This window comes from Brachyistius frenatus, unplaced genomic scaffold, assembly GCF_029030835.1.
Source record: "Brachyistius frenatus isolate BFR_SWC_R1_liver_20210118 unplaced genomic scaffold, ASM2903083v1 Contig_194, whole genome shotgun sequence".
Taxonomy (NCBI): domain Eukaryota; kingdom Metazoa; phylum Chordata; class Actinopteri; family Embiotocidae; genus Brachyistius; species Brachyistius frenatus.
Genome location: NW_027210793.1, coordinates 642,501 through 667,859, shown reverse-complemented (window position 1 = coordinate 667,859; position 25,359 = coordinate 642,501). Strand labels below are relative to the sequence as shown.

At 44.7% G+C, this 25,359-nt stretch overlaps 2 protein-coding genes across 4 annotated transcripts in view; one reads left to right on the top strand and one right to left on the bottom strand.

Annotated features, from left to right (window-relative positions):
• Positions 1 to 776: 776 nt before the first annotated feature.
• LOC138632789 (C-signal-like) lies at positions 777 to 12,254 on the top strand. Its single transcript, XM_069718614.1, has 7 exons — positions 777 to 1,069; positions 2,101 to 2,155; positions 9,022 to 9,218; positions 9,434 to 9,491; positions 10,827 to 10,945; positions 11,176 to 11,286; positions 11,894 to 12,254. The coding sequence occupies exons 1-7, from the start codon at positions 923 to 925 to the stop codon at positions 12,005 to 12,007; spliced, it is 801 nt and encodes a 266-aa protein (XP_069574715.1). The 5' UTR covers positions 777 to 922; the 3' UTR covers positions 12,008 to 12,254.
• A 219-nt stretch (positions 12,255 to 12,473) lies between these two features.
• bcar1 (BCAR1 scaffold protein, Cas family member) overlaps positions 12,474 to 25,359 on the bottom strand; it is an 81,788-nt gene continuing 68,902 nt past the window's right edge. For 2 of the 3 annotated variants that reach the window (XM_069718606.1, XM_069718609.1), the window contains exons 3-8: positions 23,862 to 24,011; positions 19,417 to 19,512; positions 18,077 to 18,466; positions 16,869 to 17,744; positions 15,369 to 15,458; positions 12,474 to 14,117 (exon numbers count right to left, since the gene is read on the bottom strand). In XM_069718606.1, the coding sequence (XP_069574707.1) occupies positions 13,572 to 14,117; positions 15,369 to 15,458; positions 16,869 to 17,744; positions 18,077 to 18,466; positions 19,417 to 19,512; positions 23,862 to 24,011 (2,148 nt within the window). In that variant the 3' untranslated portion in view covers positions 12,474 to 13,571. The remainder of the gene's footprint in view (positions 14,118 to 15,368; positions 15,459 to 16,868; positions 17,745 to 18,076; positions 18,467 to 19,416; positions 19,513 to 23,861; positions 24,012 to 25,359) is intronic. The other variant, XM_069718610.1, reaches the window with a different exon arrangement.

Sequence of the window (25,359 nt, the reverse complement as noted above, 5' to 3'; positions counted from 1 at the left end):
GTGTTAATTCACAGTGTGAGTGGATGTGAAGCTCCCTGGATTTCAGGACTACACTGTCAGTGGCTGATAAGTGGTGTTATAGACCATCTCCTCTGTTTAGTGAGGCAAGGCAAGTTTATTTGTAGAGCACATTTCAACAACAAGGCAATTCAAAGTGCTTCACATAAAACAATTAAAAGCATCTAAACATATGGCAAAAGAAAAGGACATGTAACATTTGTTTTTGTTATTTGTACTTCTGAAGTGCAGAAGTACAAATACAGGTCCCCAAATACAGGAAGAGGCACCATTCTTTAGTTTCTGCTGATGTGGTAACTTTATGTTTCTGGATCTGTGGTTAAACAACACTTTCCACATTTTCTGGGTCTTGACATCATCACAGACTCACCAATTCCTAAACTGTAGTCTGGTTAGTTGTACAACCTGAACAACCACATATCAAAGTGTTCAAGATAATAATTCATGAACAAAGGAGAAGTATGAGATGAGGGAAGAATGGCAGGCTTTGGCCTGTTTAAATTATTGACGGACACGATCTGGTGATGGCTGCTGATAGAACCATTAGTTACATTATGAGAAGCTGAGTGAGGGTGCTTCAGATGTATAGTAAATGTGCGTTTGTGCAATAGGTGACAAAGTGCACATGTTGACACAGAGCGATGAAAGGCAGCACACACCTATATCAAGATCATGACGCACACAGGCCTCATTAAAGAAACAGTGTGCTCTCACACACAACTGGTTTCTGTCAGCAGAGGAGTCTCACACACACACACACACACACACACACACACACACACACACACACACACACACACACACACACACACACACACACACACACTCACTCACTCACTCACTCACTCACTCACACACACACACACACACAGCAGCTGTGGTTTGATCAGTCGATCAGCTAAACATGTCAGTGAAACTGGACGGCAACATTCTGGTGACGGGGACCAACAGAGGCATCGGTCTGCAGCTGGTCCAACAGCTGGCCCAGAAGGGAGGAGAGCGGGCCCACATCTTCGCCTGCTGCAGAGAGCCTGAAGGAACCAGAGCCGAGGTGAGACGCTTCCACAGAAATACACACACACACACACACACACACTGTGGAAGAATAACTCATCCAAGTGCTGTTGTCTGAATTCAACTGCTTAAATGTATATTTTTCAAGTGGTGTGAATCACATGTACAAACAATTATGAAGGTTGTTTTTATGAAAGGTTATTTTTTTTGTGACAGTGAGCTTTATGGATGTAGCTTCCATCAAAATTAAATCATTGTATCATTGTGTATGTTTTCCCTCTCTTATTGTTTATTATGGGCATAGAAAAAAAATATTTTAAACAAACGTAGTCCTATTTCATGTTGACAACTTGAGCTGGCAATCTGTTTGTTGAACTTCTGATATGATTCATTATAAACTTTGACCAATAGGAAACAGACTGTCCTCTTCAGCATCACATTTTTAAGTGTAAACCTCACTGATTGCTAATCTGACACCATGCGTCACTCCTGTTGAAAAACCTTTGAAAAGTCAACCTGCTTGAAGTTCAGATTAGTGTTAAATCTAAAGTCTTTCACTAATGACGTATCTACAAACAGCAGGGCAGGGCGTAATGGTTTACGAAGCATGAGATAGAAATATTTCAGGGTTATTTGTGTTCGATTATTTTAGTACACGTGCACCATTCCGTACTGCAGGACTCAATTCAACACCTTAAATGAGTTCACACAGCTGAGTAAAGCAGCCGGTAAATCTCTGCTTAAACAGAGGTTTAAATGTGTCTGGTGAGACTGTCCCACAGCAGGCTGGATGAATGCATACTGAGCATGCTCAGTGGGAACAGCATGTGCACCAGACACTTCAGCTCAGTATTATACTGACGTAAATTGTTTCAAAATAATTGAAGTGGTGTTTCTAGACTTTCCAAATGCTGTCGGTCCGAATGGATGATAATTCTGAGTCATTTCCTGCAAACGTGGAGAAGTTTACAACAGTGTGTCCAAATCATGGCAGTGCTTCATGCAATAATGATCAGTACATGTCTTTATCTGTCTGTCTCTCATGCTTCATGTCTCTGTTCCCTGCAGGAACTGGGACAGCTCTCCACTCAACATCCTGGAAAGATCACTATCATCAAACTAGGTAAACACAGCCCACCTTCACACCACTGCACACGCTTAAATACACATACTGTACTGCTGGGCCGCAGGAATTTCATCTAAAAGTTAATTAGGTATAATATTAACTATGCAAAGATTTCCGGATGCCAGAACCATTCTGAGAGTTAAACTGTCACAAAAAAAAAATTAAAAAAATCTAATCTAATTCATTATAGCTCTGTGTGTTAAATGAAAGGATGTTTTTCAGCACATTCTCTGTAAATCATTCCTACCTGACCCTCGGGTCAGAGAGACAATACATTACTCTGAAATATCTGCTGGCTCATGATGTCTCAGAGCTGCTCGAGGACTCTGAATTAGAGTGGAGGTCAACTTTCATCCTGGAAGTGTTTGACATAGTATCACTGCTAAACTTTCACTTGAACAGTTCTTCATCCAAACAGAAGCTGCAACACAAGATTACCAAACATCTGTTTTCACAAAAAAGTCTCTACGTACTAAACTATCTGGCAACTTCAAGTGTTGAAAGTGTTGACGTGTATTTAGCAGAAAAAGTCTTCAAAGGCTTGCACACATATTTAGAGCCCATACACACTTAACCGGTTGCACCAGGGCCGGCAGGCACAACAAAACACTTAGCAGGTAACTAGATGAACTATCTGTCAATCATGGGCTAACTTCAACCAATCAGATCAAACAACATGTTCATTCTTTCTTTAATGAAGAAATACTCACTAATCTGTTGAGGAGTTGCCTCACAGGAAGCTGACTGGTTCAACAACACTGTGGTTCAACAACAGTGCCTCCAATACATTTTGAAACAATTTACTGTATATACAGTAATACAATAACAGCAACAGCATTTTCTTTTTATTGGTTTTTCAGCTGAAGCGGTTCTGACTCTGGACGGACGTCCGCACACACACAGAGTTTATGTCTGAATCTATTGTTGAGTCTTCAATTCTATACAACTGACTCAGATTGATGTGATGACAGCAGCTTGAAAAATAATAACGGCCAATAATAGTGCTACTTGGAGTCAGTAGCATTTAGTTGAAATATAATTTCTTCAAATTGTGTGCATACAAATATAGTGGTTACATCATGAAGACATTGACATGCAAATGATGTATGATGTCCTGCGGCAGCATCGAGCAATTTCTGAGCAGGTTTCATTTCCTTTCCTTTTGAAAGTAGCCGACAGCAGTGTCACAGACAGGTCTCAGTATTTCTAACGATGGTCTCTGGAGTTAAAGACCTGCAATGTGTTCACCCACCATCTACTCTGACTATGGTGCAGGGGCCATGCCAGGAATAAGACTACTGAGAGCCAAGAGGAGTGTGTGCCGAAACCAGGGACTGATTTAGCTCCAGACAGGCCAGAGGTGCAACTGAGAGGTCAACCTTCCTTATCACTCTGCGAGGTTAAAGTCTCCCACTTATTGAGCTTGTTTGGTGAGCCAAGTCATTCACATGCCTGCATACTTGGCAGGATCTGTAGCTGATTTCACAAGTGACTAGTATCACCGGGCATTCTTTAGCTGCTTTCACACCAAATCAGGCAATGCTGTGATTTTGTGCAGAGCTTGTTCACAAATAGCACCAACATTCATCCTGGTTGACTGGGACACAAGACGTCAGGTCAAAGGTGAGCGGTGCTCTGAGGTCCGATCTGCTCAGACCACATTCAGAGGTGGTCTGGGAAGCATGTGGCCAAATTTATTTGATCAGTGTGAACCACCTACTCAGCTGACGTCCTTTGAATGAATAGAAACACTGATCTCTTGATGCAGCGTTCCTGTGTTCGTATCCGACCCGCTGCATCCACATGTTTCTGTCACGTAACAGCAGGCTTGTTAAGTTTTGAATGTTTTTTTTCCTCCACTCAAACAGTTCTGCAAACAGGGTGTCCGAACTATAATTCGTAGGCAGTATATGAAGCTATAACAACAGCAAAGAAAACGGAAGCTGTCAACAATAGGTGGGCGGAGCCAAGCTCAGCATTTTGATAGTATTTTGTGAGTGTTCATTACAAAGAAGGACAAACAATTTGTCTCCGTGATGTGCTTTATGGACAATAATGAAGACATGCAGGCGTTGGACACACACACACACACACACACACACACACACACACACACACACACACACACACACACACACACAGTGCTGGTAGAACAGAAGCAAACATTCATTCTTGGTTTGATGGGATTCAAAGACAATAAATAAATAACAACATTTTACCAGCCTCATGGTTTAACTTCGACGTGATGGATATCTTGCCAATATTATCAGACTGTCTGCATCACATCTTCAGGGAGTGATGAGGTCGGAGCCTCGACACAAAAACTCTTAACCAAAGTTGTCTGACTGAACTGAAAAAACTAAACGGTGTCAGCTTGTTTTTAAAGACTGAAGATACAAAATGAGGCACAGTTGACATCCATTACAGACGAGTTAAAGTAACGGGCTGAGTAGTGATGAGCTGAACGGAGAATGTTGTGAACTGTTTGGTTAAGATAACATAAATAACATGGTTCAGTGTCAGCTTGTTTTCAAAGACTGAAGATACAAACTGAGTCTGACTCTGACTGCAGGGTGCAACACATTCCTCTGCATTTATTTATTGATTAATTATGCAAAGTGATCCTTCAGTAAACCAAGAACTTTTTCATTTTTGTATTAATAACAAACTCTCATAGACACAAATGCTAACTTTGCTTTTTTATGTCCCTCGAATCTCATACCAACAATAGTTCTTCTTAACTGTAGAAACAACGGTACACATGTTGTGAATTGTTTGTTTAAGATAACAAATAATACGGTTCATGTTGCTTTGATTCACAGTTTATATAAGAAATGTTGAAGCACGCTGTTTACCTTGTTCAGCTGTAAATGTGAGTAGCGTGATGGAAATAATTTTAGTTTTACTGTGAAAAGCGTCAACAGGAAATGCTTTTATTTTGAAGTGGCAGGAAGTCAGACGCTCCCTGGCTTCTTGTCGCCAACGTGAGATGATACGACGGTCAAGATGTCGCGTGCAAAGCGCGTTCTTGTTTTGTAATACTGCAGTTTGACAAGTAAACGTGTTCCGTTTGAATAAGACGCGTTTCGGTCCTCGTGAGAAGCTTCACAACATCCGGGACGTCTGGAAGACTTCGAGGAGCTGGAGAGATGGCTGCAGGCTCTGGAACAAACTGTTCACTCACTTTGAAGAACAGGTGAGCTCAATGTTCCAGACCAAGACAGACTCCGTGAGATGTTATCACTGTTGTCGACTAAAAAAAAGAAAGTTTATTGGATTTGGACAAAAGGCGTTGAAGAAGAAAGGTGACGGATGAACTTGAGTAAACACTGAGGAACACGTGGACTGCGCCATCTTGAGTCCTTCGGGGTTCACAGCAACACGTGGCTGCCTGCTACGTCCAGTGCTGCTGCAGCTCGTCCACCAGAGGTTGGGTTAGCCTCCACCTGCAGGTCACACCACCAGAGGTTGGGTTAGCCTCCACCTGCAGGGGTTAGCCTCCACCTGCAGGTCACACCACCAGAGGTTGGGTTAGCCTCCACCTGCAGGTCACACCACCAGAGGTTGGGTTAGCCTCCACCTGCAGGTCACACTCCACCTGCAGGTCACACCACCAGAGGTTGGGTTAGCCTCCACCTGCAGGTCACACCACCAGAGGTTGGGTTAGCCTCCACCTGCAGGTCACACTCCACCTGCAGGTCACACCACCAGAGGTTGGGTTAGCCTCCACCTGCAGGTCACACTCCACCTGCAGGTCACACCACCAGAGGTTGGGTTAGCCTCCACCTGCAGGTCACACTCCAGCGGCGAATGGAAAGTGCTTGAGCTCATCCAGTTCCTGCAAAATGAAGTCCAAAGCGGAGAGAGCTCTTCAGCTGACCAGACCAGAAAACACTGGTCCAAAACACAGCAACATTCTGCAGAGTTACCATCTGACTGGTACCATCACCAGTCAGTTAGTGATCAAAGTGAAGCTAAGCCAGATGTTGTGGTGGTACAGATGCTGGTATCCTCTGTTTCCACAGCGCTGCTCCAGACACTCGAGGCAAAAAGGAAAGGGGAACATGATCTGCTGCCTGTTAGATGGAGGAAGCCAGAACAAACATTTAGATTGCTGTGATAAAGGTCGAACCCACCCAAGAGGAGTTAAAGAGAAAAAGGTCTGCAACGTGCTGCTTCCACCAGAGGGCGCTGATGATCCAGAGTGGTCGGTGTTAACGGGAGCAGACTATTACTGGCGAATAGTGACCGGCAAAGTTCAGACGACAACGGAACCACGAGCAGCCGTTGAAAGCATCTTTCAGACGGGCTCTGCAGGGTCCGGTTACCACATCCGGTGGAACCGATGCCACTTGTGTGCACATCTGCCAAGAGGAGGACACTCAAAATATCCAAACATCCACAGGCTTTCTGGAGAGTAGAGTCACTGGGTGTCGTTCATGGAAAAAAACAGCCCAGAGGAAACAGGCTCTTCAGACTATAAAGTACGAGGATGTCCGGGTACATAGTTGAGTTGCCATGGCGACCTGACATGGTACAATGATGTCATCTAGGATTATCTGCAGCAAGGCATCAGCGAGGCCGTGAAGTACCTACATGCCGCAGAAGATAAGGTGAGGGTTGTATTTGAAGCATCATCACACGAAGAGAGTTGCCTGTTTCCTGGCTCGGCTCCACCGTAAACCCAAATCGGTTAGATGTTCTGAATAAAGTCAGACTCCATCAGACAGCCTTTCACTGCAGCCTTTACTGCCGAGGCTTTCTAGCAGAAAGAGACACAGATGCTGTGAGGTTCCTGTGGCTACATGGACCTCCAACCAAAGACTGTAAAAATGAGTAGAGTGGTATTTGAAATGTCACCCGGTCCGTTCCTGTTCGTTGCGACAATAAGAAAACACATTAAGCAGTATGAAACAGCCTGAGGGAACAGAGAGAGTCCCTCTACGTAGGTGATTTTATCTCCAGCTCGTGTGATGTGGATGAAGCACTTCTAGTTACCACAACAGTAAAAGGAGATTCTGTCTCACGCCGGCATGAACCGCTGCAAATGTGGCGGATGGAAAGTGGAGTGGAGCACACAGCAGAAACAGCCATTTGTGGAAATGTACCGAAGGTGTTGGAGTTAGTAGGGAGATCGGAAAAGGACAGTTTTGTGTTTGATTTAAAGGGCAAAGAAAACACAAAGAGAAGTGTGCTACAGACATCAGTCACTATCAGAGGAAAGTGTCTGTTTCAAGAACTACGGGAGAGGAGCACGGGTTGGGACGAGCAGCTGAAAGATGGGATCAGTGGTGTGCAGATCTGCCACAGCTCCACCTGGTGGCCATTCCAAGATGGTACCAAATCGAGATCCGACCAAACTCAAACTGCACGTCTTCTGGCCTACGGTGCTGTTGCCTATCTGCAAGGACAGAACAAAGAAGGAGATGTTGTAATGGCCTCCAAGTCAAAGGTAGCCCCACTAAAGAAAATGACTTTACCACACTTGGAAGTCATGGGGGCACTGATTGGAGCGACGTTAGGAAATAATCTCCTCAGGCCACTTAACGTGGAAAGAAATCAGCTGCACATGTGGACAGATTCCATGATTGTTTTCCATTGGATAGGCAGCACAGCACAAAGGTGGAAGCCATTTGTGGCCAACAGAGGAGTTACTTGTTCAGTACTGTCGTGAGAGTGATGCATTCTGGGGTCAGAGACACTCAGGCACAAGTGAGAGAGATGTATTGGACTCTAAAAGGAAGACAGTTAGTCAAGCAGATGGATGTGATACCAGACAGCACAGCAGTGCATGGCTCCATTACCCAGAATCCCTTTGAAGGTACGGGGGGGGGGGGATTCTGCAGGGCTGTTATGTTATTATAGGCATATATTGTGTCACCAGAGCAGTTGGTTTCTGATCAGACCACAGAAAGTGTTCTGTTGGCCTTACAGAGGTTTATCGCAGGGCGAGGTCTGTGTGAGGTTGTTTATTCAGAGATCTGAAGGAACTGTGGGAGTCATTCAGAGGATCAGAGATCACAGAGCTTCTCACTGACAAGAGGATCACCTGGACGTTTATTTGCAGAGCGAGCCGCTCGTCATCCTGACTGGAGAGGACAACACGACCAAGCCGGATAAAAGAACGGTTTCCAGCGAGGGACGGACTCATCCGTTCCTGCACTGTTCACATTGACATCCATTACAGACGAGTTAAAGTAACGGGCTGAGTAGTGATGAGCTGAACGGAGAATGTTGTGAACTGTTTGGTTAAGATAACATAAATAACATGGTTCAGTGTCAGCTTGTTTTCAAAGACTGAAGATACAAACTGAGTCTGACTCTGACTGCAGGGTGCAACACATTCCTCTGCATTTATTTATTGATTAATTATGCAAAGTGATCCTTCAGTAAACCAAGAACTTTTTTCATTTTTGTATTAATAACAAACTCTCATAGACACAAATGCTAACTTTGCTTTTTTATGTCCCTCGAATCTCATACCAACAATAGTTCTTCTTAACTGTAGAAACAACGGTACACATGTTGTGAATTGTTTGTTTAAGATAACAAATAATACGGTTCATGTTGCTTTGATTCACAGTTTATATAAGAAATGTTGAAGCACGCTGTTTACCTTGTTCAGCTGTAAATGTGAGTAGCGTGATGGAAATAATTTTAGTTTTACTGTGAAAAGCGTCAACAGGAAATGCTTTTATTTTGAAGTGGCAGGAAGTCAGACGCTCCCTGGCTTCTTGTCGCCAACGTGAGATGATACGACGGTCAAGATGTCGCGTGTTTGCCGTGTTCCTGTTTGTAACGCTGCAGTTTGATCAGCGACATGTGCAGAGCCTCGTTCACGCTCTGCTCGTGTTTCCCTGCAGACACGTCGGACGAGGACAGCATCCGCGCTGCCGTCCAGGCGGTGAGCAGGCAGATCGGCGCCGGCGGGTTGAACCTCCTCATCAACAACGCTGCCATCAACAGGCCGGCCTCGCCGGCGCCGCTCAGCACCACCGGGAAGAAGGACATGATGGAGGTGTACGAAACCAACGTAGTCGGACCGTTCGTCCTCACAAAGGTCGGTTCGTCTGCGTTTTCCCTCCGAGCTTCATTGTGCGTCGTGTCGTGAGCGTGTTGTGATGGTGCAACATTTTACCACAAGACTGACTGTTCAATAAGGAAAACATGTCCGCTGTTGCACACACGCACACCAATACACACAAAATCAGCGGCGACTGTACTGACACAACACCAGTGTAACGGATCTGAAGTAAACTGCATTTGTCTTTTCAGATGCTTCTTCCACTCCTGCAGAGGGCAGCGCAGAGCGGCTCGCCTCAGAAAGATGACGGTAAATATCGCTTCTTTCATGTTGTAGAGTTTATCTCGGTTACTGAAAGATCGATCGGGTAACAGAAGGGCTAAAGAGGGTTTCATGGACACATGGACATTTGTCCGCGCCGCACACTGAACACCAGAGACATTATTCTGACGGCCACATGGGACTTTACGCCGGTTTAACGATATGACGGACATCCTTTTGTCCCACATCAAACTGTCCCGTCAGGAGACAACATTACGCTCAACACGACCAGTAGAAAACATCCTCGTGAACTGGAAGTCAAGGAACGCAATCAACAAAAAAATATACAGAACGACGACATATCGATGGAAAAATGATCAAGAAACGAACCAACAATTAACAAAATAATCTGGAACCAATAAATGGAACAATTTCACTCTGACTTTTTGCCACCATCCATCAGAATAGATGGACACAGCTGACAACACACACACACACACACACACACACACATACACAGTCAATGGCATTACACTCATGCATGGACCAGACATACAGTTGGACACACTTTCACACAACTTTCTAAAAATAAAATAAAAAAGTCAAACTGAGCTCACGTCCGTTTCCTGTAATGAACACAATATCTCTGAAACAACCGTTGCAAAAACATGACATTACATCACTCTTACATGTTTGCCTAATGACACACACACACACACACACACACACACACACACACACACACACACTTTGTTACTCTTTATACTGCGTCACTTAACTTCCTCTTTTGCACCCGTCATAATGACTGCAGCCACAATAAATATAACCTACTGGCCTACTGGTACGTTCAGTTTGTCAAGTCTGAACATTTGGTCTTTATACTACATGTTGAAGGAGTTACAGTCAAGCAGCAAACAGCAGCGACGTCACCTGTTGGTTTGTGAACATTATGAAGTCTCCAGTTCAGATTTTTTCAGTCACCACCTTGCCTGAAACACAGACCTGTCAATCAAACAGACACGCCCCCATAAACGCAGCTTTTTGAATCTTCTTTTCTAATGAATGAGGGATTATTTTCAGATGGACCTCCAGAAAACTAATAAGAAGGAGTGACTTTAGCTAACAACACCGAGATAACTGATGGACACATTTTATTCACTTTGGATTTGATGAGAGAAGTTGAATGGGAGTCTATGGAGCCGGAGCCTTTTTGGAGCCGACCTCTAGTGGCACTCGCTGGTATTGCGGCTGAAGACACTTCTGCATCGGAACCATTTTTCAGACCCAGAAGCTACGAACACTTTTATAAACAGTCTGTGGTTCCAATATTATAACTATTATCTTAAGTCATTATGGACGTGTCTTTGTCTCTTTGTGTTTCAGCTGGTAAAATGTCCTGCAGGAGGTCAGCCATTATCAACATCTCCACCCTCATCTCATCCATAGAGAAATGTCCAGAGACCTTTCCAGTCGCACAGATGTACCCCTACAGGACCAGCAAGGTACTGCAGACTTCCACTGAGTCTGAATTTACACCAGTTATTTAGTTATGGAAAGATAAAAGTTCATGTAAACGGAGGAGTTTTGAACTGATGTTAATGTTGAGTTTGACTTGCAGTCATCAACACAGTTTATCATGTGTTTCTATATATATATATATATATATATATAATTTTCTTTTCAGTGAAGTAATAAAGCAAAAATACAGAAATGTGCTCCGTTCTGACACCAGGCGGCGCTGAACATGCTGACTCGCTGTCAAGCCGAGGACTTCAAGATCCACAACATACTGGTGACAGCCATCCACCCGGGCTGGGTCCGCACCGAGATGGGGGGGGAAGAGGTGAGGTGGTGGTGGTGGTGGTGGTAACTTGTAATATCAGCAGGCTTCCATAGAAAAAAGAGGCAAACTCTGACAGATCCCACAATGTACTCGAATACTGTACTTGTGCACAATTTAAGATACTTTGGTTGCTACTTTCTCTTTCATGTCATTAGACTTCGTTGTTCTTCTGTTCACTACATTCATGTGATAGTGATACAGACTAGTGAGAGTTAGTACACAAGTACAACATCTGGAACAAAGCAAGAGAATAAACCATCATGATCCTCTGGCGCCATCATCAGGTGGATGTTTGTTTCAGGGTAAATGCCTCGATGCCTGTTTGGATTTTTAGAAAATTTGGTCCACACACAAGATGGTCGGGACTTTATCACCTCATTGGCTTTTACACGGTTTTCCATTCACACACACTAATGAGGCTGAGCTGCCATTCAAACACCGACGGCAGCAACCTGGGGTTCAGTATCTTGGACACTTGGACAGGAGGAGCCTCCCTGATATGTGGCATATAGACGAGCTTCTGGTCCCTCGCTGTAGTCGGCTACTGTCAACTGCTTCTTTCATTTCTCTCAACGATCTTCTCTCCGGTGTTTGTCGTCTCCTTCAGGCTCCGTTGACCGGTGAGGAAAGCGCCGTCGCCATGCTCAGCACGATGTCATCACTTAGCAACAAAGATAGCGGGATGCTCGTGGACTGGCAGGGCAACACCATCCCCTGGTAGTGGTCACCGTGACAACCACACCAGGCCCACAGACGGATGATTTAAAAAAAAAAAAATTGCACATAAACAGCACAATCTTTCTTCCATCTTTGTTCTTCATGTACTTCCAGCTGTCTGAAATAATTTGAACTGCAGAGAAGAACATTTTAACCGTCAGCCGTCCAGATATCACGTTTTAGAAACGTGTCACGGTAACTCCTCTGATGTATTACTCAAGACATGCAAATAAACTGTCAGTTGATGACGACTTGGGGAAAAATTTGACATTCGTATTTCTTGGGATATCATATTTCATCCGGAGGTTTTGTCAGAAAGCTTCAACGTGCACTGAGATCTTCTTTGGCATCCGGTCAGGAAATCAGTGTGAAGCACAGACGCCTGCATAAACCGCCTCCACAAGGTCTTCAACCAATCAGACATTTCACAACATGTTTGGACTCTTTTTAAGAAAAGCATGATGTCACTGTCAGAGAAAAAAAGAAATGCGGGTTTAATTGCATTTACTTTAACCGTTTACACTCCTTTTCTCTAATACATGCCTCTTACAAAACAACGCACATACAGTTTTCAAAAAAAAAAAAAAAAAAAAAAAAGTCTGAGATGGCACAGAGATCGTCTTCACCTGCAGCTGTACAGTGACAGTAATGTGGACATCGTCGGCAGCGGCGCCGTCTGCCCCGCCGGACCGATGAGCAGCGACGCCTCGCCGAGCCACAGGCGGGAACAGACCGAGGCGTCATGGCAACATCAGGTCGTCAGGGGACGTTGGGAGATGGGTGTGAGCTCCAGTGTGGGTTTATTTTTTTTTTTTGGAAAGAGTGCTTTTTGTCAGGGATGGAGAGGAGCTTAGACATACTACAACACAGAGTCATACATATCATCTGGAATTTACACATCCATAACAATAATGATACAAGAATCAGAGCCATAATTATATGGTAGAGCAATATTAATAACAATTATTGATATTGCCTAAAAACTACACTTAGGTTTTCATATTTTCTTTCTTCAAAAACAAAAAAAGAGCCATTTATTTATATTTATATACTGGAAGTCTTGTTTTCTTTCTGGCTTCGGTCTAAATAGGTAACTTAAATATTTACAATGATTACTTTACAGCCATCGGCCCAGCCCACTGAAGATCAAACGGTCCTTTAGTTTGTCTGGAGTAAAAATCGCTCAGGGGAGGGAGGGGGGAGAGAGACATGGTCCCAGTGAACGACGACGAAGGGAGGGGTCGGGGGAGGGAGTGAGGTCAGTGTCCCCGGTCCCAGATAGGGTCCCGGACCCCCAGGATTCAGGGCCGCACAGGGTTTCCATGCAGCGTGTCAGGAGTGTGACAGATGGAAACCCTGTTAAGGCACGTGGGGTGTCCAGCCTCACCCTGGGGGGCGGATGAGGGTCTCCTGCAGCACTCTGTGCTCCGAGGAGCTACAGGGTCTCCCGCACCGAGCTGCAGGGGCCACCAGGGTCCGATCCGTGTTACTGGGAGGATTTACTGCCCCACGTTCCTGGCACAGTTTGTGTCACTGTTGGGTTGGTCGTCCTTCATCCCCCCCGCCTCCTACATCACCAGCAGCTGACCCAGCACCATCCTGAAGTGCTGCGTGCAGCCTGCCAGCTCCCTCACCCTCTCAGTCATCTCTCTGGCCGCTCCAGAGGAAGGATACTGAAGTGCTGCCGTCTTCGTGCTGATCACGATGTCTTTGAGTTTTTCGCAGAGCGTGTTGCTGCTCTGGGCCACCCGGGCCCTCACGTCGGGAGACTTGGCCTGGCGCGACAGCGTGTCGCCGATGAACACCAGCTTGTGCGCGCTGAGGATGACGAACTTACTGTGCGCCACGAAGATCTTGGGCGGCTGGTTGGAGTTGACGGCGGTGAAGAAGGCGTCGATGGCGTTGGTCACCGTGGTGACGTTCTGCTCGCACTGCTCCTGGTAGAAGAGGAGCAGCTGCCGGTCGCCGTGGCACAGTTTGGAGGCGGCGGGGCCTCCGGAGCCGTTCTGGGCCACCTGGTTGGCCAGAGGGTGGTGCGAGGGCGGGACCCAGCCCGTCATGTCATTGTTGATTGGCTGGCTGACTTCCTGCTCCAGCCGCTCAAACTGTTTAATCTGGAAGAAGAGGAGACAGTTAATCATTTTCAATAATCTGAGATGATCGGCCTATCACTGGAAAAATCATCAGAAACAGTTCGGATAATCGATGAAACATTTGAAATGATTCATGAAGCAAAATATTCTCTGATGTCCACATTCATGTCGCTGATTAGGAACATACATCTTTTGACAGATTTTAAACTCAACAATGAATCAGATCAAACGAACACAATCGATAATAATAATAAAAAAAGGTGGGCTTGTCCTTAAAGTTGTATTTCAGTGGAGTTGTGTAAGTCACAAATCAAACTCAGAAAATCATCTTTTCTTCCAACAGACTCCTTCAGCCTGATCGGCACCAATTAATAATAATAATCTAAAGTTTTAATCGTACATTAAGAAGTTTGTATTGCATTTGTGTGTAAATTCCAATCTTTACATAACAACTCTAAATCTAGTTGTTTTCTTAGACTACCATAATGAGAAGCATGATAACCTTTTTTGGTTATAAATTAATTATTATTAATTAATTAATTATTAATTGCATCATTATATTTTATACAGGATACTTGAAGGTTCTTTTTTTTAATGACCACATTGTGTCCCTGTGAACAACCAACCTACGAAATGAAAACAAAATTAAGGGAAACATGTTTAACTATTATGCAACCTGATACTTATATTAAACCTGTTAGACATTTAATTTCTCAGAAAGTTTTCAACTTCTCACTTAAAACAATGTTTTTCAATCCAGTATGTCAAATCTGATCAAATCATTATAAGAAAAAAATACGGGCATTTATAGGCACATTACGTGTGTAAAAAGAAGCCCCTCATAGTAATACATCCACAGCATTATCAAAGGTTTTTAGCTCTATATCAACTTCACTATGTTACAGTTGTCAGCTTGTTTTGGAGGTCATCTGCCCCCTAGTGGCCAAGTACCGTTAATGCAGCTCTAATCAATGCTTTAAATGACCATTTTAACATTTATACTCAAATATATTAATTTGTAATCATTTATAAAATACTGACATTTGTGTCTTTGTCAATCAAACAGAGGAACAAAGAAAGTAAAAGTGAGGGACTGAGGCAGAGAAGGAAGAAGCATATTGAACACACACACACACACACACACACACACACACACACACACACACACACACACACACACACACACACACACACACACACACACACACACACACACACACACACACACACACACACACACACACACACACACACACACACACACACAGGTACCTGCTGCTGTTCCAGTTGTGTCTTGTTGTGTCTGATGATGTTGCCTTTCTCCAGCAGCTGTCTTTGGTTCTTCTCAAACTCTTCCTTTCCCTGACAACACACACATACACACACACACACACACACACACACACACACACACACACACACACACACACACACACACACACACACACACACACACACACACACACACACACACACACACACACACACACACACACACACACACACACACACACACACAGAGTTGTTACATATCGTTCATCTCAACACATCTCTTGGTGGATCTGTCTCCCTCTAGTGGCGACAAACTGCTTCATCACTGCGTTTGTTCTGATTTCAATAGCTTCATATAATAGATTATTATTAACCAAATTATTATAACACAGCAGCAGTGCAGAAAGTGATGACCGAGCAGACAGTGTGGAGCTCAGCGATGCACAGATACTGTTATAAAATCACACATTCAGTACCGTCGCACTCAGACTCTCATTCAGAGAGCGACAAATGATGGCTTTGTGTTCTGCTAAATATTAATGAACACTTTTCAATCCAGATAACCTTGTTAATCTTGTCTCAAATGACTTGTTATAGTTCTGTTAATACATTTTTTCGAGCGAGTGTAATGTCGACATTGTCTGTTGTCTGTATGAGATGAATTGGTGTTAATAAAGTTAGGTTTCTGCTCTCTGGAATAATCTGGGTAAATTATACAGTGGTAACTCTGTCAAAAAAATATGTGTTGATTTTTCCAAACAAAACCTCAAATAAAAACACCTTCGGAAAACAAACTTTAACAAACAAAATTTATCACAATTTCCATCACAAATAAAGAACGTGTGAAAGAGAGACAAATGGACCGTTTATAGTTTTTACAGTCTCATCCAACGACCTGCAGCGCGAGTTTGAAGAATCAAAGAGGTTGAAATATCAATTAAAACTAGTTTAGAGCATTTTTTGTTCAACTAAAACCACCAATGAACAAATAACAAAAATGTGACTGTGATTTGATATTTTTTAAAAATCAGCTGCCAGAATGAACACTTTAATTTCCACTGATGAGCCAAAGGGCTGCTTACAGATAAACAGTAAGACGGGTCAGTTCATGACAACAGCACCAGTCAGGGTCTGGAACACATCAGACAGAAGACCTGAACCACTCTGACAGTCTTTCTGGTCTGATGGTGGTCGGAGGCCTGAAGGAAGACGCCTGACGGCTGCTCCCAGTGGACGGACCGTGGACGGACCGTGTCTTTGAGATGCGGTGTTGGGGGACGTGTTATCAATCAGTTCGAGACTGTCTCTCCACTCAGAGAACCAAGGTCACGATGGAACCACACGTTCTCTTGGACAGTCTGTGTTTGCTCAGATTTGTTCAAGTAAAGTCACACTGACACGTTTTATGCTGCAGTGAAGGGTTGTTGTCTGTGTGTGTGTGTGTGTGTGTGTGTGTGTGTGTGTGTGTGTGTGTGTGTGTGTGTGTGTGTGTGTGTGTACCTGTAGATGTACATAGTCGTAGTCCTCCATCCAGCCTTCCTCTGTGGTCTCATACGGCCTGTCCACGCCTTCCTCTTCCTCTGCAGCTGTAAACTTTGGCGGAGAGGGGAGGGGCCGGGACTGAATGTTCACCTTCTCCCCTCCCTGATAGCTCCCACTTCCTGATCCCGTCATGTGACCGCCGATCTCCCCTGGGATTGGAGGAAGCGGCAGCTGCTGCTGCTGCTGCCGGACGGTCCGTTTGAAGAGCAGCGAGGCGTTGCCGTGGAGAAAGGATGCGAGCTGCTTGGCGTCGTCGGGGATGCCTCGCGCCGTCATGATGAGCCGGTCTAAGTCGTCCCCTCCTGGCGGCGGCGCCGTGAGCGCCGTGTGCGACCAAGAAATGACGTCTAAGCTCTGACTGTTTCGAATCAGACTCTGGAAGACCTCCTCCATCTTCCCCACCTGACGGCCCAGTTTGGTCTGCAGCGAGCGGTCCGTGGCCTGGCCAGCGTTCGCCACAGCGCCACGCGCAAATTCTAGGAAGTCCCGGACAGCGGAGCGGACCCGGTCGGCAGCCTGATGGATGGCCGGGAGGTTCCCCTCCAGGTGGGCCGGGCTCCTCCAGTTACCTGTGATGAACGACATCATGAGGGATACGCTGGACTCGACGGCTTGCTGGAGGCGAGACAGGCGCTCCATGGCCTGGTCCAGGTCCAAGATGAGAGGTTTTCCTGGAGCGGAGCCGGAGGCGGGAAGTGAGGAGGTGTCTCGGACCGGGACCATGTCTAAGGAGGACACCGAGTGGTTGCTCCGCGTGCTTCCTGTGCTCGAGGCCGACAGACGCTTGAAAGACATGGTCAGCTCCTCGCCGGTCGACTGGGCGTCGCGTACAACCTGCAAAACACGTCACAGCTGAAGTCCCGAAGACATAAACTTAGCTGAAATATCTCTCACTAAGATAGACAGGATTTACTGATAATAAGTTCATGTTAAAAAGTCCCACTGAAAATGAGACCTGCAGCCGCAGTTCATGTTTGGATAAACCCAGACTACAGAGAACACCCGTAACCATGGTGACAGTACTCAACAGATATGGGGATGCTGCAGCTTCACAATAGAAAACAGAATTAAAAATGCCTAAAGGTTCATTAACATGACTGAAACTGGACACTGGATGCTCAGAGAGGATCATCTGAACTGTGGGACCGCCCCTTTAACTGTCCTACCTGTGGTGGGACATCGTAGACATACTGGTCTCCCCTCTCGCCTCCTCTCTCCTCTCGTTCCCGGGGGAAGTCGTAGACGTCCTGGGCGGTGTGACCTCCGGTACGCAGGATGGCCGGGATGTCGTAGATCTCCTGAGGGGCCTGACTGACCCCGCCCCTGTCGCCACGGTAATGCTTGACGGTCAGGATGGGGGGCGGGACGTCATACACGTCCTCTGGGATCGGCGGCTCGTCGTCCTCGTCGTTGAGGTTGTTGTGCAGATACTGGCCGGGTAGGACGGGGACGTGGGGCTTCAGTTTGGCAAACTGGGGCAGCACGTCGTAGGTCTCCTCTCTGATTGGCTGACCGTCTGGGACGTCTTTACTGACAGACGGGGGGAAGTCATAGACCTGAACAAACAGAGGGACAGAGACATCTTGTATTATAGTGTTGCATTTTATTTCATTGTTTGCCTTCACAGTCTCTGTTCATGTAATGATCTGAAGTGTATGAAAGTATAAAGAAGTATATATAAAAAACTGCACCAAAACCAGAACCTCTGTGGACGAGGTCAATATTACTAAACTCACCATGTTTTGTCCCGTTAATAGTCACTTTGGTCCTAAATCTTAATTATTATTTTTTTTAACTTGACTTTTTTTTAATATTTTTATTGTTATTTAAACTGCACAGAGAAAATATGCAGGAAATGTTAAGAGGAAAACAGAGAATGAGGTGCAGTGATGGTTCGGCCTTCGAAATGGGAACTCTGCTGCTGAGGGTGTTTTACCTCGTGTGGGATGAAACCTCACCATTCAGCCACTGGGACACCCATTTCTGCACATTTCAACATTCAACCCTTATTTTTGTGAGAGTATTTTTTAAATGGCTGGTAATTTTTGCTATCTGTATTAGTGAAATGATGTATTTAGTTCTCGTTGCATAACTGAATGCTGTTCAGATCTGTAAGTCAGTCCGTACAGCTTCTTCACATTTAATACAACCATCATCTCTTGGGAAATGACGTGATGTTTTGGTTTGTTCAGGTAACTTCTTCCATATCTGCATCTTTAAGAAAAAGATTAATCAATATTTTGTTTACAAGATAATATTTTCCAGGTTTCTGTTAATCTTTTCTTCGTTGGAAATAAATCGAGGACTACATGGTTCTTGTAAAGTCTGTTGCTTCGAGTAAAGGTGGTAAGATTGTGTAAATATTCTGCTGGTGGGGGCGGGGGCGAGGGGGGCAAAGGATGCACAGAATCACATAGATAATATACCTACACATATCTTCAAATATCCAGCATCAAGCAACTGTCACAAAACTGTAATTACTGGATAATAAAATGTGAAGCCTTACGGTCTGCTGTGGGTTCTTGTCTGTGCTTGCTGGGGTGTCGTATATATCTTGACCACTAGAGGGACCCTTCACCACCATGGGAGGAGTGTCATACACCTGAACACGGAGGGCGAGACAGACATGAATAACATGTTTTTATACACTGAACACACACACACACACACACACACACACACACACACACACACACACACACACACACACACACACACACACACACACACACACACACACACACACACACACACACACACACTTGTCAATACGATGAAGTGATACACACGAGACTTCTGTTCTTTCAGCGATAAAAATCTGTGAGAGACTGAAAGTGTTGAAATAAGAAGTTTGAGAACATGAACACTCAGTTCCTTCACGGTGCTGCAGACTTTGAGCTCTTGAAAACTGAGAGTGTGTTCATGGACAGTCGGACGGGACACACCCATCTCTGGCTCATCGTATGGCAGATGGGAAGTGAACAGACATCGTTTGGAAGGAGTCTAACAGGACGACCTCTCGAGGTCGGTCTGTTGTTTACTCTGCTTTCTCTTTAAATGGGAGTCAGACAGAAATCCACAAACTGAGAGCAGCAAACTTAAAGGGCACTCAAAAAGGTTTTTCTCTTCCTGTTCATCTGTTTGGACGTTTGAGCTTCACTGTGCAGGACGATGGATGTGCAGAGATCAAAACTACAAGGCTGTTTTTAAGGAGGCAGAGCTACAAGTATGACGTGGAAACACTGAGGAAGGACTTTACAGTGAAGTCTAAAATTTGATTTGAAGGATTTTTACAAGGTAAATGATGGTTTTTTGTGTGTGTGGAAAAACCAGATCAGAAACAAATTCATATACTCTATTACAGTATTTTATACACATCTTAAAACATGTCTGGAGGGGATCTTTAAAGATGTTTTAAAGGTCCGTACAAACATGTTCACCAAGAATACATTTGTTTATTCTATTTGAGTGGATAAAGGAAAGCTGATGTACAGTATGAGGGATGAAAAGGTACATGGAAGGAGAAACAAGAGAACTGAGGTGCAGTGAGGAAGAGGAGAAGAAAAGAGGAGGGTAAAGATTTAAAAAAGGCGAATGAAAAGAAACGAAGATGAAATAAAGAAACTGTTACGAAAAGAAAGAAGAAAGTAAAAGGACAGCACGAAAAAGGTAAAAGGTGAAGATGAAGCAGGAATTTGGTCAGATGACCATCTCTCTCTCTGAGACAGATTATTGAGGAAATGTATCTACCAACACCCTCAGTCCTTCCTGCCCTGCAGCCAGATTCTCTCTGCACTCGTCACTCTGTCTCACACACACCCTGACACACACACACACACACACACACACACACACACACACACACACACACACACACACACACACACACACACACACACACACACACACACACACACACACACACACACACACACACACACACACACACACACACACAACCACGCCTCTGTTATAGTGTTATGAGAAACAGACACAGATGTAGAAATGACCAGAAGAGCACATTGAAATTCTCTATCTGATCTACATTCATTATGTTTCTCATAATTACTTTACTTAATTACGGTGATGGCAGAGCAGCTCGTTTCAGTTGGAAATGAAAAGTGAGATTGAGTTTCTCTGAACAGCAGCTGCTGCAGATCCTCCACACGTTTCACCTTCACTGCCTCCTGTCACCTCCGAACATGACGGGAATGAAGCTGCTCTGACATCAGGACGCTACTGGACGGGACGAGTGTGTCACCTGCCGATAGGTGTGGCCGTGCATGTTGAGTCTGGACCTCTGTGGTGCTGCAGGTGAGTTCTTTTAATGTTCTGCAGTCCGAAACCACCACTGATGATCCAGAGTGAACGTTTCTGCACTGATATCAGAAGACCTGTGCTGTCATACTGTCCACAGATACTTTATTACAGAGTCCAATGCTGTGTTCCAGATGTTGTTCTTGTGTTCCAGATGTTGTTCTTGTGTTCCAGATGTTGTTCTTGTGTACTAACACTCACTATTCTGAGTGCATCAGTGTGTTCACACTGTCCAGTACAGAAACATCAGAACACTACCAGTACCAGGATGATGCACTCAAAACGCTCCAAAATAGAAGTGAGAAACTCTGGACACTTTCCACCCTAAACGGTCGCCATCTTGGCTCTGTTGAGGAAGGGGGCGGGGCCACTGACATAAAGGATTTTCAAATTAAAAGCTCTGATGAAGCTGCAGCTGTTCCTGAACACAAAAGTGTTTCTTTTCCACTGCTGCTGCTGGACAGAAGAATCAGTGTGTTTATTGAGTGTTAAACAGAGGACACAAAAACACGTTGATTTCTGGGTAAAATAATTGAAGATGCAGATATTTTGGAGGATGATGTGGTCACATGATGAGGTCATTTCAAATGCAGATCTCTAGTATGGTGACATTCCTACAACACGTTCAGAATCACAAACTATTTATTTTTTACTTTTAGTACGTACTGGAGCGACCTTAAAAAGTATGTACTGTTGAATGTAGTATATATACATTCTACTTCACTTTTTCCTTTTTGTGGGCGGAGCATCAGCGCCACCAACTGTCTCTGCAGCTTAGTGGATGTGATGTATCTTCTGCTGCAGAGGATTGTGGGTCAGAACAGCCGGTGTAGCACGCTGGCCTGCAGACTGCAAAATCTGACCGGATGTGGTCGGACATCGTGCTACTTTTGGCATCCTACATTTAACATACTAAGTACTGGGACATACTAAATCTCTTTCTGGCGTACTAAACAGTGTGGTTGGTAGTGTGGCTGCTGGAAGGCAGGGACAGTGTGATGCTCTGAGCTCTGCATCCTACAGCTGCACTGAGAGTACCGGTGAGGTCAGACGCCTCACACACAGCAGACAGTTTGATGAACAGCCTCATATTGCTGCTGTGTGTTCAGTTTTCACCTGCAGACTTCAAAAAGCCCAGCAGCTACTTCTGTTACTACAGTTACACATCTTCCTCCTCCTCCTCTTCCTCTTTCTACTCCTCTTCTTTATCTTCTTCATCTTTCACTGTCATCCTGTTTTTCATCTTTCCTTTCTGTGCTCCACCCCTTCTTCCTCTTATAACTCATTTTTTCTTCCTCCTCCTCTTCCTCCTCCAGCTCTCATTTTGCAGCAGATATACGTTAGTGACCTTCCTTTTGTGGCTTGTCAGCATCACGATTGTCCTCTATGTATTGTTTCAACAATGTGTGTGTGTGTGTGTGTGTGTGTGTGTGTGTGTGTGTGTGTGTGTGTGTGTGTGTGTGTGTGTGTGTGTGTGTGTGTGTGTGTGTGTGTGTGTGTGTGTGTGTGTGTGTGTGTGTGTGTGTGATTGTCCTGCATATTAAGCAGAAAACATTGAGTATGGAATTATGCAGAAATAAACTGGCCCATGGGTGTGTGGAATCAAATGTAAAACACACACACACACACACACACACACACACACACACACACACACACACACACACACACACACACACACACACACACACACACACACACACACACACTTTGGTATATTTAGGCCATTTGGTTATGAAAGACCTTCAATAAAGACAGATCTAATATTTATAGAAGGAGAGACTGAACATTACATCATATTAAATATTAATATTGTGCAGACAGAAAGACTAGTTGGTGCCAGACGATACCTGTGTGTGTGTGTGTGTGTGTGTGTGTGTGTGTGTGTGTGTGTGTGTGTGTGTGTGTGTGTGTGTGTGTGTGTGTGTGTGTGTGTGTGTGTGTCTGAGAGGGTCTTCTAACATTGTAACAGACAGATGTTGTGACAGTAGGCCAGCTGTCATAACATGCATCTCTGCAGGAGACACTACGAATACCGCTGGGAACGCATCGTTACCAATAACAGCCAACATGTTGTATGACGGCACTGACACATGACACGCATCATGGTTCAGGTTGACTGCATGTTCATCAGTGAACCTTTCAAAATAAAACAGTAGTTAGCAAATCAAACCATAAACTAATTCTCCACGAAGCACTTTACACTCTGACTTTACACACGTATGTGAAACGATGTGAGGCAAGAATTCCTTTAGTTTGATTGATTGAAAATGCTCTATTTAACAGCTGTTATGTATTCTTGAAACTTTACACCAAATCCAATATGATCCAAAGAAAAACTCTGCATCAGTTCTCTGCTTCAGATGTACAGCAAGGTTTGTGTTTTCATTCAAATAACTAAAAATATATAACTTTGTTTCCCAATCGCTGAAAACACAACAAACTGATGCTGTAATGTGGAAAAACAACAAACAGTCAAATCGTATAAAAACGGGGAAAAACACCACCAAAAGTGAATGTGACAGTTTGACAGTAAACAAAAGGAAGAAGTGTGTGATGGTGGTAATGAAGTTGTAATTGATCTAAACCACACACAGACACACACACACACACACACACACACTGCAGGCTGACCTGTGTGCTGTACTGCTGGCGGGTCGGCGGGACGTCGTATATGTCCTGCTGGGTCGGAGGCGGATGTCTGGGTGGGACGTCGTACTCATCCTGGTCCGATTTCACGGTGTCGTATACGTACACCTGTCCGACCCGGGTGGGGACGACCACCTGGACACGGAGACAAGGAGACACGGTGAGACAGGTGAGAGTCATAGTCGCAGCACAAACATCAGCATGAAGGTGAGATGAGATATCAACAGAGAAACAAATTCTCTCTTCCCATCCTCTAAAAAAACTCATTAAGCATGTGTTTATGTTACTATGGCAACCTGCAAGGATGACAATTTAGCACCATGTCACGGCCGTCTCTTTTGTCAGGGCTGAAGTTAAAAAAAAAAAAAAAAAAACTGAACGGCTTCTTCACCTTTGAAGGAGAATTTATTGCTTCTTCACACCGAATGAACAGAGACTAAAGGTTGTTCAGTCTCATTAAAGCCCAGCGCTGACACACACAGGCAATAAAAACAGAGCAGGGGTCCTGTCAGAGTTGTCGTGGGAACCAGGCTGCCCTATTGTGTGCATGTTTAAACTCTGCATTATATGGCTGGAGTGCAGAGTCAACCAGCCGGCCTGGGAAACCACAACAGCTAAGGCGCACAACTCCATCAGAGGAACGGCGTTCAGCGTCCTTTCATCGCTCTCTCTGCTCTTCGTTCTCCATCGTCTGCATGCGCTGCTTAAAACAAACAGACCAGAACAACGTGCAGAAAACAGAGCGAGCGCCACATATACCAGAGGAGTAGTATTACTCCTGATCACCAACGCTGCAGCCAAAACCTCTCAGACATTTACTCCGTCACAAACACTCAGCAGCAGCAACAGGTCTGTTTGCTTCTAAAAGTGCTTTACATGCTTTGACACAACAATTTGTTTTCTTTGTGGGAAACTTTAAGGCCACTATTATAAAGGCTATTTCATGTTTCTCATGTCTGTGTGTGTCTCACTTTGGACATAAATTAGGAAAAGAAATTGAATGAAAGCTGTTGCTGAACCAGCGGTGACGTCACCCGTTGGTTTGTGAACGTTATGAATCCTCCAGTTCAGATTCTGTCCGTCACCATCTTGCTAGTTCGGAGCGGTTTGGAGCAGGAAGTGACCATATTTGGACGAGCTGGGGGAGGAGCCAGAGGTGGATCTGACTGATCTGATTGGAAACCTGACAATACTACATCCCGCCCACCGATAGCTGTAACCTGACTGCACCACATGCCTGTCAATCAAACAGATACGCCCCCAAAACACTTTTTGAAGCTTTTTTTCCCAGTTAATGAGGGATTATTTTCAGATGGACCTCCAGAAAACGAATAAGAAGGAGTGAGTTTAGCTAAAAACACCGAGATAACCGGTGAAATTTTATTGACTGAGAATTTTATGAGAGAAGTTGAATGGGAGTCTATGGAGGCTTTTTGGAGCCGACCTCAAAGCACACAGTGCCACACTCGGTGGTATTGCAGCT